Raw genomic sequence first — 15444 nt, 5'->3', positions numbered from 1 at the left:
CCCTCAGTCTGATTCTAGCTCTCCCTCAGTCTGATTCTAGCTCTCTCCCTCAGTCTGATTCTGTCTCTCTCCCTCAGTCTGATTCTGGCTCTCTCCCTCTCTCTGATTCTGTCTCTCTCCCTCAGTCTGATTCTGGCTCTCTCCCTCAGTCTGATTCTAGCTCTCTCCCTCTGTTTGTTTCTGACTCTCTCCCTCAGTCTGATTCTGGCTCTCTCCCTCAGTCTGATTCTAGCTCTCCCTCAGTCTGATTCTGTCTCTCTCCCTCAGTCTGATTCTGTCTCTCTCCCTCAGTCTGATTCTAGCTCTCTCCCTCAGTCTGATTCTGGCTCTCTCCCTCAGTCTGATTCTAGCTCTCTCCCTCAGTCTGATTCTAGCTCTCTCCCTCAGTCTGATTCTAGCTCTCTCCCTCAGTCTGATTCTAGCTCTCCCTCAGTCTGATTCTAGCTCTCTCCCTCAGTCTGATTCTGACTCTCTCCCTCAGTCTGATTCTGGCTCTCTCCCTCAGTCTGATTCTGTCTCTCTCCCTCAGTCTGATTCTGACTCTCTCCCTCAGTCTGATTCTGTCTCTCTCCCTCAGTCTGATTCTGACTCTCTCCCTCAGTCTGATTCTGTCTCTCTCCCTCAGTCTGATTCTAGCTCTCCCTGAGTTTGATTCTGTCTCTCCCTCAGTCTGATTCTAGCTCTCCTTCAGTCTGATTCTGGCTCTCTCCCTCTCTCTGATTGTGTCTCTCTCCCTCAGTCTGATTTAGGCTCTCTCCCTCTCTCTGATTCTGGCTCTCTCCCTCTCTCTGATTCTGTCTCTCTCCCTCTCTCTGATTCTGGCTCTCTCCCTCAGTCTGATTCTGGCTCTCTCCCTCTCTCTGATTCTGTCTCTCTCCCTCTCTCTGATTCTGTCTCTCTCCCTCAGTCTGATTCTGTCTCTCTCCCTCAGTCTGATTCTGGCTCTCTCCCTCAGTCTGATTCTGGCTCTCTCCCTCTCTGATTCTGGCTCTCTCCCTCTCTCTGATTCTGTCTCTCTCCCTCAGTCTGATTCTGGCTCTCTCCTTCAGTCTGATTCTGGCTCTCTCCCTCTCTGATTCTGGCTCTCTCCCTCAGTCTGATTCAGGCTCTCTCCCTCTCTCTGATTCTGGCTCTCTCCCTCAGTCTGATTCTGGCTCTCTCCCTCTCTCTGATTCTGTCTCTCTCCCTCAGTCTGATTTCAGCTCTCTCCCTTCTAATTCCAGCTCTCCCTCTCCCTAATTCCAGCTCTCCCTCTCTATGTCCAATTTCAGTTCTCTCTCGCACTGTCTGACCCCAGCCTCCTCTCTCTGTCCCAATCTGATTCTAGCTCATCTCCCTCTTTCTGTCCAATTTCATTTATCTCTGTCAGGTCCCAGCCTGATTGCAGCTCTCTCTCTCTCTCTCTCGCTGTCAGACGCTAGACCACCACCCCCGCCCCCCCCCCCTCCTCCCTCTGATTCCAGCAACTCCACCCTGCCCCTCTCCCTTGTTGTGGTGCTTGCTCGCTAAGCGGGGAGGCGGACCGGCTAGCGCGCCTGCGCCTGGCTCTGGGGCTCAATTCGGCTGCTCTATAAGAAGACGCTGCGATCGCGAAACTCACCAGAAACTAACCTCAATACGAAACGAGATGGTCAGCTTTCGAGCCGGTACAGCAAAATGCTGGATGGACACTGCTCTCTGGGATGGCAACTCTTCGCTGTTATAGTCCTTCTGACCATCGGCAACACCACTGCCTATTTCGGGTACGTCCTGAAAGCTTTCAAAACCTTTTTTCAAACTTTCAAAACTTTTTTCAAAACCTTTTTTCAAACTTTCAAAACTTTTTTCAAAACTTTTTTTCAAACTTTCAAAACTTTTTTTTTCAAACTTTCCCAGAGTATTTAAAAAAACTTTCTCAAAAAAAGTTTTTTTTCAAACTTTCGCAGAATTTTTAATTTCAATTTTTCGGGTGTGTTTTTTTTGTAACACAAAAGAAAATGTATATAGCGAGTTTTTAAATTAGCTGGGTGCGCCTCTCTGTTCTCAGTCTCTGGGAAGGTTGGAGGATTCAGAAGCTGTACGGAGCTCCTAGCTGCAGGTTGTTGTGTGTAATTCAGATTTTAATATTTCTTTTATCCCGAGTGCGGTCTGATCTCTCTTGGACGGATCACGTTTTGACTTGAAGTGTTTTTTTAAAAAAAGATTGTCTCATGATCCTATCTGAACGTGTCTCCCTTTTTAAAGCTGTTTGTCTCTCCCAGGATTTACTGTGTTATGTCGCGTGTCATCGCTTAATGCAATGATCTATATTCTATCCGATTGTAAAGTGCATTGCTGTACTAGAAATGCAATATGTAGGGGGAGGAGAGGAGTTGCACTTTCCTTTGAATTATTCCCCCTACCTCTTATATATGCGTGTGTGTGTGTATGTGTATAATATATGGAGTGAGCTACTACTTAACACTTGTTGACTTTTATATATATTTTTTAAATCCCCCCCACCTCCCACACCAAGATTGAAACGCCTGCTAAACATGAGAATAGTAAACCAACAGGGGGGGCTCAGATTTGTATGTGTGCAATTGAAATACTAGATCGCGGTTTCTATCAAATTTTGGATTACACTATGAGTCTGGAACTCATCTTTTTGCAGTTTCAAGTTATGCAGACAGTCTTTTTTTCTGAGACCTTTCTCCCCTTTTAGTGGGACCAGCAGATCCATTTGTATTTTGGAAGCAGCTTTACAGTTACCAGCTATAATAACACAAGCCAGCACATGCTGTTTTACAAAAAAAAACTGTGGAATCATATTTTTCAAAAAAGAAAAGATCGGGGATTTAATCCCAGGGAATCCTCCAACCTCCAAATTCCACTGGCCTCATGTTTATCAGGGTGTGAAGTGAGACTGGGATCAGTTTATAGGATGAGGGGAAAACTTTTTAAAAAATGAAATGTAAAACGTGCAGTCCATACTATTCCCAATATTTGAGACAGATGAGAAATAATTAACATAATCAAATTCAAATAATTAGCGATTTTTAAAAATAACTTTCCACTTAAAAAAACTTTTTTTTTTAAAAAAAGGGAGAAATGGGAATGGGTGAATTCAGTTCGTTTAAATTAGAAACTGACCTTGTTATGACCCAAAGAGTCCTGTCATGTTTTTATTCAGGTTTTTATTTGTTTAGGTAAAATTATTTATGCAGTAAATAAAATTGGACAGATCTGATTGTTTTTTTCCCCAGACTCCTCATCCCTTAATCCAGGCGCTCTGCCTGTCTGAATTGAGTGCAAAATGAAATGATTTTATAATTAGGAAACGTCTCCAAACTACCGTGAAATATAAGCCCCCTCTCCCCTCCCCAGTCTCATGTTGAACAATTTAAAAAGATATATCAACGGTGCTTACTTATAAAATTGTGTTTCGGAAATAGTTCACTCAGATATTTACTTAAGGTGCACCTGTCTTAAAGGGGCACTGTCTTGCTGATCTTACTTTCTCACTGCGATTTTAAAAAAGGAGCGGCTCCTTTGCAGAAAGGTCATTGTATCGCCTGCCTTGTGATTTTGAGATCAACTTTGCCCGCGAGAGGAGATTTTCTCTATGGGCCGGAATTTACTGTTGGTGAAATTAGCGGACGGACGCTTATTTTTTTAATGTTAGTTTAGGGACATTCCCTAATTGTAATGTCTTTTGATTTTCGCACCCAGTTCAGACATACATAGATTCCCCCAGTCCCTCCCTGACTAAAGGGTCTGGGCCTCAAAGGAAGTTTGTGTTGACATTCTGCTCTCTGCTATTTTAGCGCAGGTGGGAATCTTATTTGCTAAAATAGAGAATATCCTGGGATCATCAACCTTTGTCCACTAATATTATCAACTAAATTAAATTGGAGACGAAATATAGGCTGTCATCAAATCTTCATCAATCTTCATTTTTATCAATATCACCAAATGTCAGTTCTAGGTATGTGTTGGTGACATTGTAAACCTAGTGGAAGATTCTCACTGACTATTACTCTTAGCAAAACCACAAAGGCTTTTACATAAGAACATAAGAAATAGGAGCGGGAGTAGGTCATACGGCCTCTCGAGCCTGCTCCAATAAGGCCATGGCTGATCTACTACTTCAACTCCACTTTCTTACAATTTCTCTAGAAATAGGAAACTCAGATCTTTCTGCTGTGGCTACAAACCGACCAGACCAAATCTTCATTCCGTTGTTCTTCACTGATACTTCTGTTCAATTAAAAAAGGATGGTTTCCCATTAAATCTCCCTTAATTATTAATCAAAGGAATCGGCAGTGTTGCGAATCCTCACCACAGACCAGGGGTGACTGTTCCCCCTTCCTCTCAGGATGGCTCATGCTACATGGGTCTTCATTTTGATGTGGGATGAATCCTTCACTCCATCCGTAGCTGTGTATTTGTTTGGCGCACTAACAAGCCAAGTCCTGAAGCTCAGTTCTAAGGATTGAAGTCTTTGCCATGTTCTGCAGACTCCACCCCTGAGCCTGCCTCCCCCCTCCCTTCAGCAGGACCCCTGAGATCTAATGCCATGCTCTGCCAGGAGCTCTCTGTGAATCTGCTCTACACGTGGCAAAATATGTCCCTTCTCTCCCTCTTCTGTGGTTTCTGCAGAATCCTCTTTCTCTCTTTCTCTCTCTCTCTCGCTGCAGGTTACAGATCTGTTCAGTTCCTAAGGAAGTCGTTGGGCTTTCTCCCCATCCCATAATCCACGTTATCACTCTTTCCCCCTCTGGTTTCCATAGTGCCTGTTACCAATATGTTGGTCACCCAAGCCCTCAATTCTCAGGGTGTAGAGGCCACTGCTTCTCAGCCTCTGCTGGCTAATCTAGGTTCCGTAGAATTAAATGAATATTAGTTTTTGTAGAATGCGAGTCCCAAGCCTGAGAACTGAATGCAGTCTTACTCAGTGTTGGAGATGAATGCCTCATGTAAAAGAAAGACTTGCATTTATATAGAGTCTTTCATGATCTTTACAGCCAGTCAAGTACTTTTGAAGTCACTGTTGAAATGTAAGAAACACAGCAGCCAATTTGTGCACAGCAAAGTCCCACAAATAGCAATGAGATAAATGACTAGCTAATTTTTTTTTAGTGATGTTAGTTGAGGGACAAATATTGGCCAGAACACCAGGGAGAACTTCCCTGCTCTTCTTCAAAATAGTGCCATGGGATCTTTTAAGTCCACCTGAAAAGGCAGGCGGGGCCTTGATTTATCATCTCAGCTGAAAGGCGGCGCCTCCAACAGTGCAGCACTCCCTCAGTACTGCATTGGAGTGTCAGCCTAGATTATATGCTCAAGTCTCCAGAACAGGACTTGAACCCACAGCCATCTGACTCAGAGCGAGAGTGCTACCACTGAGACACAGCTGACATATAAGTTGATAAGTCTGTATTTTTGTTTTTCTTTCCCTTCCAATTTTCTCGCTGCTCTCCTAAAGGTGCCAACTCGTGCCACGGTCCCAGTCCCCAGTCCATGATTTCCAGTTGCCCTCTTGTAACTATCGCCAGACCTCAGGTGTGAGCCTGATGGATGTTGAGAAGTCATTAAAACAAGTTTAGAGGGCTTTTACCATAGTCGATTCTGTCCTAACCTCACCCCATGTCCAATACACATGACACTGCGTGTTCAAGCAAGACCGAATTAAGTTTCCTCTCCCCGGCCCAACAACATTGTATATTTAGGCTGACACTTCAGTGCAATACTGAGAGATTGCTGCACTGTCGGAGTTGCTGTCCTTCAGATGAGACTTTAAACAAAAGCCTCCTCTGCCCTCTCAGGTGGATGTAAAAGATCCCACGACACTATTTCGAAGAAGAGCAGGGGCATTCTTCCCGGTGTCCAGGCCAATATTCGTCCCTCAATCAACATCTAAAACAGACTAGCTGGTCAATATCTCATTGCTTGTGGAACCTTGCTGTGCGCAAATTGGCAGCCGTGTTTCCTACATTACCACAATGACTACGCTTTAAAAGTACTTCATTTGCTATGAAGCGCTTTGGGACATCCTGAAGTCGTGAAAGGGGCTATATAAATGCAAGTTCTTTCTTTTCTTTCACTGAGGCCAATTGCACCTCCACCCCAGGTAAGTTCAGCTAACTCTGCGCAGACCAGGGGAGCTTTCTTGTCTGTACGCTCATTGCCGCACCAGACAGTGGGCTTACTAGCTGCATGGCTGAGCTCATTTCTTCCTCTCGTAGTCGGGTCTCAGTAAACTCAGTGTGTAACGATATTTAGCCCGACTCCGGTGAGTGCCACGCTGCCGATTTCTTGCTGTTCATTTGCTTTTCATGTTTTTCTTTCCATCTGTGAGATTGCAACTTGGGCTGGGGCATCACTCCAAAAACATTTTATCTAACTGGCTATTCTTCACATGGGACTCTTGACAATGGGTCTATTCAACCATGGGGATCATCACATTGCGTGCTGCTCCTGTCCTCACCCTACGTCTCAATACACTCACATTCCAGCAGGTCTCACTGGATGGTAGTCAGGAGCGGCTGATTTTTTTTTGACTCTGAGCGCGTTCCCTTAGGGTCTCAGACTCAAGTTCGAATCTCCCACTATCTTCATGTTAACAAAAAAAAAAAAATTATTGTTCGAAGGATTGGGCCGTTGTTTTCGTCGCGCTAATGCGTTTATTCGCCAACATGAGTCCCGGGCCATTTTAACTCCCGGGCCTCTATTTTTAAATAAGCCGGGCATGACTGCTGCCCAAATCTGGTGTCAGGAGTCGGGCGAGGGCAGTAGGAGGCCGCAGCTGGGGATCCATGGTAGGTGATGTTGGGGAGAGGGTGTGTGGGGAATGCCAGGCGATCATGGGCAGTCCGGAGCAGGGGAGGCCCAAGGTTTCCACGTGGGGCCTGGAGGAGCACTCCTGCTCCCTCCCCAAGGAAACCTTTTTCAACAAAAATAAATAAATAATTTGAACTATTCGGCCTCTTCTGGGCCTGTCGAACCTCATAGCCGGGTTTCCATGGCGACGCTGGCAGTAGGTGCTGACCTCGTTGCTGCCGGCTAAAATGATGTCATTCGACCCCGACCTTTGAATCCCTCGCCTACCTGTGGATGCCCGTAATGTGCCTGTTAAAATGGCTGTGTTTGCAGCCCGACTCCGGTGAGCGCCGATATTTTAACCCACCGCCCTGCTCTGCACGCCCCATTCTCGTCAGGGGGGAGAGGGTTAAAATCAGGGCTCTTGTGTTTGTAATAAATGCTTGCGCTGTGAAGATGTTTCCCCTTGAAATTAAACATAGAGAACACCCGCACAGAGAAAGAGGCACCCGTGCATAGATAGACAGACGCACAGACACACGAAGACCGAGAGAGACAGCCACCCACACAGGGTGACACGTACAGAGAGACACACAGACACATTCACACACGCACAGGGCGACGCGTAGGGAGATGCGCAGGCACACACGCAGACACACACTCAGCATGACTCACACAGGCTCACATACACACGCGCACACATACACACACACACACGCACAGAGAGAGACATTATTTGGGCTGGTGGCTTTGGTCGCCAGCTGCAACAGCGTTGATGCTATGTGAAGGTTCGGGTCAACACTCCCCGCCTATAATGGAATACAAAAATAATTTCCTGCAGGATATTTGAAGTATGGCTTTGAATCCCTCCGTGACTGATTACAGATCTTCGAGGAGCTGGCATATATTCGGTGCTGCCTCTCACCACTCTCTTTCCTCCCCCCCACTCCCAGTACATCTGTTTGGGAAGTGGCTCTGGAATCGTGTTGTATCCTAGGATTCCACAGGAGGATACACCACAGGAAATTGTGAGAAGGGGAGGCTGTAACTGTAGTAGTGCAGCAGGGGAGCCGGCAGTAATTTGAAGTTTGTACACACGCCAGGCCCCGTCTTACCTGCCCCTCCTCAGCCTAACAGTCCCCGGGACTAGACTGTAAATGCCAACTTTATGGACGCAGTCATGCGTTGCCCAGTTCTACGTTTGTTTTTTTTTTAAAAAAGCTGTTGGCAGGATGAGGGAGAAGGACAGCCCTAATCCTTCCAAGTGAATACTGCCAAGATGGCGCTGGAATAAACTACGTTCACCGTGAATGGTCATGAGTAACAGCCACTTGGAGGAAGCGTATACCAAAGTTGAAGGTGGGGCCAGTGCTAAATTAGGGAGGAAACTGGTTTATAAATGATGTGTTTTAGCGTGATGTGCTGGGACACTGACGTTGTGCCGCAGAGTGTTGGGTTGACGAATCATTTTTTTGTTTTTTCTCTTGTCCGCCCCCATCCTCCCTTGCCGACTCGTGTTGGGGTACAGGCCCACCAGTTCTGCTCTCCCTCTGGTACCTCATCTGAGTGGTCGTTCTTTGCGTGCGAGCTATGGTGGTGAGTAGCGACAGACTAACTACATCGCCAGCCACGCCCGATCCCATGTGAGCACGTGCACTTTCCAGGAGGGCAGTGATCAGGAGCAGGAAATCCCCCCTGTCTGCTTTATCTCCCTAACTCAGCGACACTGAGGCCAATTGTTGGCCTGCTATCAAGCACATTAACTCAGGGACAATAACAACAACTTGCATTTATATAGCACCGTTAACGTAGTAAAACGTCCCAAGGCGCTTCACAGGAGTGTAATCAGACAAAGATTGACACCGAACCACATAAGGCGGTATTAGGACAGGTGACCAAAAGCTTGGTCCACAATGCAGGTTTTAAGGAGCGTCATATAGGAGAAGAGAGGCGGAGAGGTATAGGGAAGGAATTCCAGAGCTTAGGGCCTAGATAACTGAAAGAACGGCCGCCAATGGTGGGCCAAGGAAGTGGGGGAGTACAAGAGGCCAGAGTTGGAGGAACGCTGGAGTTGGGGTTGTAGGACTGGAGGAGGTTACAGAGATAGGGAGGGATAAGGCCAAGGAGGGATTTCAACATGACACAACTGGAATTGAAACTGCACCTTCCTAAGATGGAGAATTTAACTATGAGGTATCAAACGGTTTGAAAATGTTCCTTTTTTTTTGCTTCCTGCTTCTTGACTTATTGATCCCGAGAATATAGGGAGGTGATCTCCTCCCCTACTCCTCCTGAGGAATGGCACATTCGGCCCAGTTCGCAGAAATGTGCAAGGCCGACCCATCAACAAAGGAGGGGTGGGGTCTTTGCAAGCCTCCTGTTCGCCTCTCTCACCTGGCACTCACTTGGCGGGCTGCTTCGCTCCTCACTTGTCTCCTTGCGAAGAGCGAGCCCACTAAAGTACATGTCTCCCACACTCCTTTCTCTGTTGCCCCATGTAATCAAACTGTGACTTGCCATTGTTTTTTTGTGACCGCGTACTTTTGATAAACGGAACGTTGTATTGAATCTAACGAGTGGGTCGTATTAGAAATGGTCGTGGGTGAGAGAATTTTGAACATTTTTCACTATCAAAAAGAAAATGACCTTTTCCACAAACCGAATAAGTGCGTTATTTCTGGGAGATGGACTCTTTTTTTGGTCCTCCTTTTATCCTTGATCACTAGATAATTATGGATGAGCAAGAAAGCTTGGTCAGTTTAGCTCATTGTAGAGTTCCCCTCCCTCATTCTGGCAATGTCATGCACATGTTCCCAGGTCTCGTCCATTATCTATCTGAAGTGGTTGACTGTCCAACAGGCACACTGAAGAATTGGCCTAGATTATGTGCTCAACTCCTGAGTTGGGCTTTGAATGCAAGTTTTCTGACTCCAGCAGAGAGAGTAGTACCAACTAAGCTAAGATGAGAAAAGCCCTATCCTGTCCCCATCCAGTTCCACACGCATTTATTTTCCAGTAGGGGCTGCCGGATAGTGATCAGGAGCAGGAATCCAGGGTGATTTTCCCATACCTAGCCGAGGTGCACTGATGCCAGTCTTGAAGCTTAGTTGGTACTACCCTCTCTCCTAGGGTCAGAAAACGTGAGTTCAAGGCCCAATCCAGGAGTTGAGCTCATAATCTAGGCCAACTCTTCAGCGCCATACTGAGGGAGTGCTGCACTGTCGGAGGTTCCATCCTTCGGATGAGACATTAAACAGAGGTCCCATCTGCCAGTTCAGTTGGATGTTAAAGGGAAGAGCAGGGAGTTTTCCTGATGTCCCGGGCCAACATCTCTACCTCAACCAACACTACCAAAAACAGATTAACTAGCCACCTTCAACTCATCGCTGTCTGTGGGATCTTGCTGCGGATAACTTGATTGCACCAAAAATAAAACAATGGTATGTGAAGTGTTTCTGAGAGCGGAACCTGCCATCGAGCAGCCTGCCATCATGCAATGTCTTCCTCACAAATTGCGAGTGGCCACCTGGGCAAAGTGCCGAAGGGCCCTTATGGGATTGTAATCCCAGCAGGAATCAGTGCTTTCAGGGCGGAGGAAGTGGAGGGGTGGGGAGGTGTTGGAAATGACACATTAACACCTGAATTCAATGACCGTGAAGTGTCTGCTCTAGTGTGGTCTGGCAGGGAGGAGGAGAGGAGAGGAAAGGGTTTTAGTACGGTATTTTTCAGAACTATACTTGGATAGAAAGCTGCACTATGTGCAGTGCTGGGGCTCGGCAATCACCTGTTAGCGTGCTGTTGGCTCGACCCTGTGCTCTACTGGGAACCTGAGCCAATGAGTTTCTGGCTGCGAGCCTGGCCTGCCTGGGACTGATGTTAGTTCTATCAGCACAGTGCAGATCATTCCAATGTGTTTCTGACTTGACTCTCAAACCCAGGCCTTGCTGCTTTTGGCTAGTAGCTTCAGTTACTGCAAATTGGATGCATGTGGAAGAAGATTGGGGTGGGGGAGAGAGAATAATGTCCTTGACTATTTTTACTCTGATTTAAAGAGACCGTTTTTCTTGGCACTAACTCTTGGTGGATCAATGGGTAAATGCACTGTCTGTGCAGTTTTTTTTTAAAAAGACAGAATTGCATTTATATAGCCCCACTCAAATGTCTTAAACCACATCAATGAATTACTTTGAGATGCAGCCAATTGTTGTAACGTAGTCAAATATGGCAACCATTTTGCACACTGCACAACCCCTCAAAACAGCAATGAGATGAATGAACAGTTCATATTTTTTTGTGTGGTGTTGACTGAGGCAGGAATATTGACCAAGATATTGGGAGACCTTCTTTTGCTTTCCTGGGATTTTTAACAACCATCTGAAAGGGCAAATGTGGCCTATGCTCCAAAGAATGGCACCTCCAACAATGCAGCACGCCTCTGGACTGCCAGCTCAAACCCTGGAGTGAGTCTGGAACTCCCAACCTTCCGATTAGAAAGAAAGACTTCCATTTAGATAGCATCTTACACAAACTTAGAACATCATAAAGCACTTTTCAGCTAATGAGGTACTTTTGAAGTGCACTCACTGTTGTAATGTAGGAAACAGGGCAGCCAATTTATGTACAACAAGGTCCCACAAACAGCAATGAGATAAATGACTAGATAATCTGCTTTTTTTTAGTGATGTTGGTTGAGGGATAAATATCGGCCAAGAAACCAGGAGAACTCCCCTGTTCTTCTTTGAATAGTGGCGTGGGATCTTTTACGTCCACCTGAGAAGTCAGATGGGGCCTCGGTTTAACATTTTATCTGAAAAACGAAACCTCCAACATTGCAGCACTCCCTCAGTACTGCACTGGAGTGTCAGCCTAGATTTTGTGTTCAAGTCTCTGGGGTGGGACTTAAACCCATAACCTTCATAATCCAGAAGCGAGAGTGCTACCCCCTGAGCCACCGCTGGCAACTGACACTTGATGCATGTGGACCTTGGAGGACCCACGTTCAATCCCTGTTCTGTGCTGAGTTAGCTGATTTCAGCTGGGTTGATGTTTAGGCTGCTGCGATTGGCCACTGCAATCTCGGAGTAGGAAAGGGGGAAAGAAATCAGTCAAGCTTGTCGCTCCTGGTCACTGTGATTCCTGCTGGAAAGCCCTTGTATAGGAAGGGGGGTGGAGTTGTTGAGTGAGGCAGTTTTGATCTGTTGTCCTATCTTCCCCACCATCAAATAGCCTGCCAACATGTTACAGGCTAGGTTCACATATAAAGAACAACCATTTGGTCTGAGGTACCAGAGTCTGACCGGTGCCGTGGGAATGTCAAGGTGGGACATAACAGTGCTGAATAACAGAATGTAAACGTGATTCCCCAATCCAGTGCTCTCAGCAGGGAGCTGCACTCGTAGGGAGCACAGGCTGAAGAACTGGGGCTACAATGTTAGTCACATCACCAATCCACATTCCTTGGAAGCATGGCTTCCTGATTGGGAGTGTGGAATCACCCTTTTATTTTCCCACTTTACCCACCCAGTGTCGGCATCAAATATGTCCAGGCCAGCATTACATGCAGAATTAACATGTCCCTTCAGTGTATCCCATTCCTAGAAGCGTCTCCTATACTACACTAGCACGACTTTCACATTTCCTGTACCAGCCATTCTCATGGCCCATCAGCAAGATTCGCAATTAATACTGAATTAAAAGCAGTATCTTTATTGAGAAATTGAGGTGAAGGGCCAAAGTCTAGAGTGCAAGACTCAGGCACCAAGATTGAAAAGAGCAGGAGTGAAGATGAGATAACACGAGCAGTGGTGACTAGGTGACACCAAGCTTCAGTTTCAAAAGCCTGTGGATTCTAGGAGGAAGCGATGACTGACTGAGGGTGAAGTTGGTCTTCGGCGGTAGTGCAAAACAGTCGATGGTGAATCGGCAACCTATTTTATGCCCCACCCGATTTTCTTTTCATTGACACCCATTTTGCGCTACCCTCAAAGACACCCACTAGAGGCTTGAACTGGGAGGATGGAGATTACGCAGGGTGGAGTATTTAAAAGTCTAGGAGCAGCAAGGGGGAAAAATCTCAACCAGTACTGAGCTTGCACATTAGATATACATCTGTTTTGTTACATGCAGACTCTGATTGTACTGGGAGTCTTCATTTGCTAATGGTTTTTAAAAAAAATATTTGCTTTCAGCATGTGGGCAATGTGGCAAGGTCGCATTTATTGCCCATTTCTAGTTTCCCTGAGGGCATTCAGAGTCAATCATGGGACTGGAGTCACACATACACCAGGTTCCCTTCCCTGAAGGATATTAGTGAACCAGTTGAATTTATATGGCAATCCAGCATGGTTTATTTTATCTGGTGCCAGCCTCAATTTATTGAATTCAATTTACCATAGTGGGGTTTGACCTCACAATCTTGATTGCTAGTCCAGTACCAGAACCACTAGGCTCCCATACCATAGTTACCATGTAGGACTAATTTTGAATAAGCAGTGGCAATGGGTCTCCACCAGCATGTGTTCTGAAAACTGCCCCGCTTATCTCTTTAATCTATGCAATGCAACTGGACAATCCTAGCCTCCCGTGTGGTGAAACTCCACAGGGGTTGAGCTGGAGCCTGACAGACAGTGATTAACCCAGAATGCACTGCAGTCTGGCCACATACGGGGATCTGCCAAATTTACTGACCTCAGTCAACAAGATTGGCACCTGTGTCTATTCAGCCCACTTGCCTGTACTGGAAGCTTAGCCAGTGGTGCCAAACCTCAATGTTGAAACACAAATTCACCAAGACTACAAGCCTGGTGAGCAGCCCCCCTTGAGTGGAAGTGTAGATTGAAGAATCCATCACAGAGGTCAGTGCCCCCTTCCCCCGATTCATGGGGGGGAAGGGTCTCAATATTCCAGTGAGGTAAATCGGGAGTGGCACAAATTAAGCAAGCTGACTGCCTTTCCAGATTCTCCATTTTTCGCTCCACTCCACACCAGTAAATTTACCCTACAATTTGGAAGTTTTCCTGACTTTATGTGGCACCTGAGCACTGAAGTCCACACTTGAGGGGTAATTTTTACTGACTTCGCCCTCCCAGTGAGTAGCCTCACTCACTGGGAGCTCACATCAGAAATTCAAGTACACATTGCGTATAATTTTCTGGCCACAAATATCCGGCATGTGACACGGCACATGCACGGATTTCCAATATCCATTCCCGATGACTGAGGCTCCTTCCTGGGAACACCAAATCAGAGAATTTCCCCCTCTGGAATACTGTGCTGTCTTCTGCTACAAAAAAAATGTATAGGTATTGGAACAGGTCTAGAGAAGAGCACCAAGACTGATCTCAATGTGCAGAGGATGGGCTATGAGGGAAGGTTGGAGAAACTCACAGCTCTACAGATTACAGTGAAGGATGTTACAAAGGAAGACCGCACTGAGGTGTATAGAGTAGATAAAGCCAGAATATTACTTCAGAGTGAGTCAGGATAGCAGGAATGAGAAAAGTAAAGCAGATTTTTATTTATTCTCAGGATGTGTGGCAAGGCCACATTTATTGCCTATCTCTAGTTGGCCTCCAAAGGTGGTGATGAGCCTTTTTGACCTGCTAGCAATGGTTTTTACAACTGAGGGGCCTACTGGGCCACTTCACAGGGCATTAAGAATCATAAGATGTGACTGGATTCGCATTTAGTCCGTACCAGATAGGGGTGGCAGGTTCCCTTCCCTGAAGGAAATTAATGAACCAGTTGTATATTTTACAACAATGTGGAAGCTTTCATAGTCAGTTTTTTTTTCTCTCTGGTGGCAGCCCATAATTGACCAGATTTATTGAATTCAGTTCCACAGCCGACTTTGGTGGGATTTGAACTCACAGTTGTCAGTCCAGGACCATATTCATTACACCACCATACTTAAAAGCTGCTTCGCTCAAACAGTAATAGATGTTTGAAATAATCTGGCAGGCAGGATCATGGAGACAATAACATTAGGGGGCTGGATACAATAATGGGAGAGTTGGGGTACCAGAGGCACTGTTAGGCTCTTGTGGACTTTTCTTACAGCTGATTTCTCCTCTTATTTGATGTGAAAGGACCAGGGCTCATCAGATACAGGAGCCAGGTGCGGGGAGCTGTGTGATAGAGTAAGAAGACTTTGGGTTTACTCTCAGCCATGCTGAGTTAGTGGATAGTTAGTTCCTTGTGCCTAGCGGCACATGAGGCAATCCATTTCTTCCACTCCTATTTGTCCAAAGCAAGATATTTGACTCCCTTGGAGTATCATCTTGCCTTACATTCAGCAGATTGCGGTTCTGCACAGTCGACGTTTATATTTGCCAGTCTGCAGCATACTCGACCTGTCTCTGGGTTGTTTCCATAACGAAAGGTATTTTTACGTAGACTGGCCGTTAGCCTGACTCACAGCCTGCTACCAGGAGGGCCGGTGGACTGCCTTTAGTCCGGCTTCTACCTTTGGACCTGTCAGGCTTAGGTGATCCTACCAGGAGTTATACCCCCGCCAGCATGGCTCCCAGGGTCATGGGAGCACACAAGCCTTCCCACCACGTCTAGTGGTAGTCCCTCGGGAAGGTGAATTAGTGGGGGTAGGGATGGATGGGTTGCAAATACTCTTAACATTCCTTGCTGAGCGAGAGGAATATAACATATAA

At 46.2% G+C, this 15444-nt stretch overlaps 1 protein-coding gene across 1 annotated transcript in view; it reads left to right on the top strand.

Moving 5' to 3' along the window:
- Positions 1-1631: 1631 nt before the first annotated feature.
- The window catches only part of wnt9a (wingless-type MMTV integration site family, member 9A), a 64912-nt gene continuing 51099 nt past the window's right edge, over positions 1632-15444 (top strand). Inside the window, exon 1 of the mRNA XM_067978812.1 lies at positions 1632-1742. Coding sequence (XP_067834913.1) covers positions 1657-1742 — 86 coding nt within the window. The 5' untranslated portion in view covers positions 1632-1656. The remainder of the gene's footprint in view (positions 1743-15444) is intronic.

The sequence above is a fragment of the Heptranchias perlo genome, chromosome 3 (assembly GCF_035084215.1).
Source record: "Heptranchias perlo isolate sHepPer1 chromosome 3, sHepPer1.hap1, whole genome shotgun sequence".
In the NCBI taxonomy this organism is placed as follows: domain Eukaryota; kingdom Metazoa; phylum Chordata; class Chondrichthyes; order Hexanchiformes; family Hexanchidae; genus Heptranchias; species Heptranchias perlo.
Note: the sequence above shows the minus strand (reverse complement) of the source record. Positions and strands in the feature narration are given on the sequence as shown.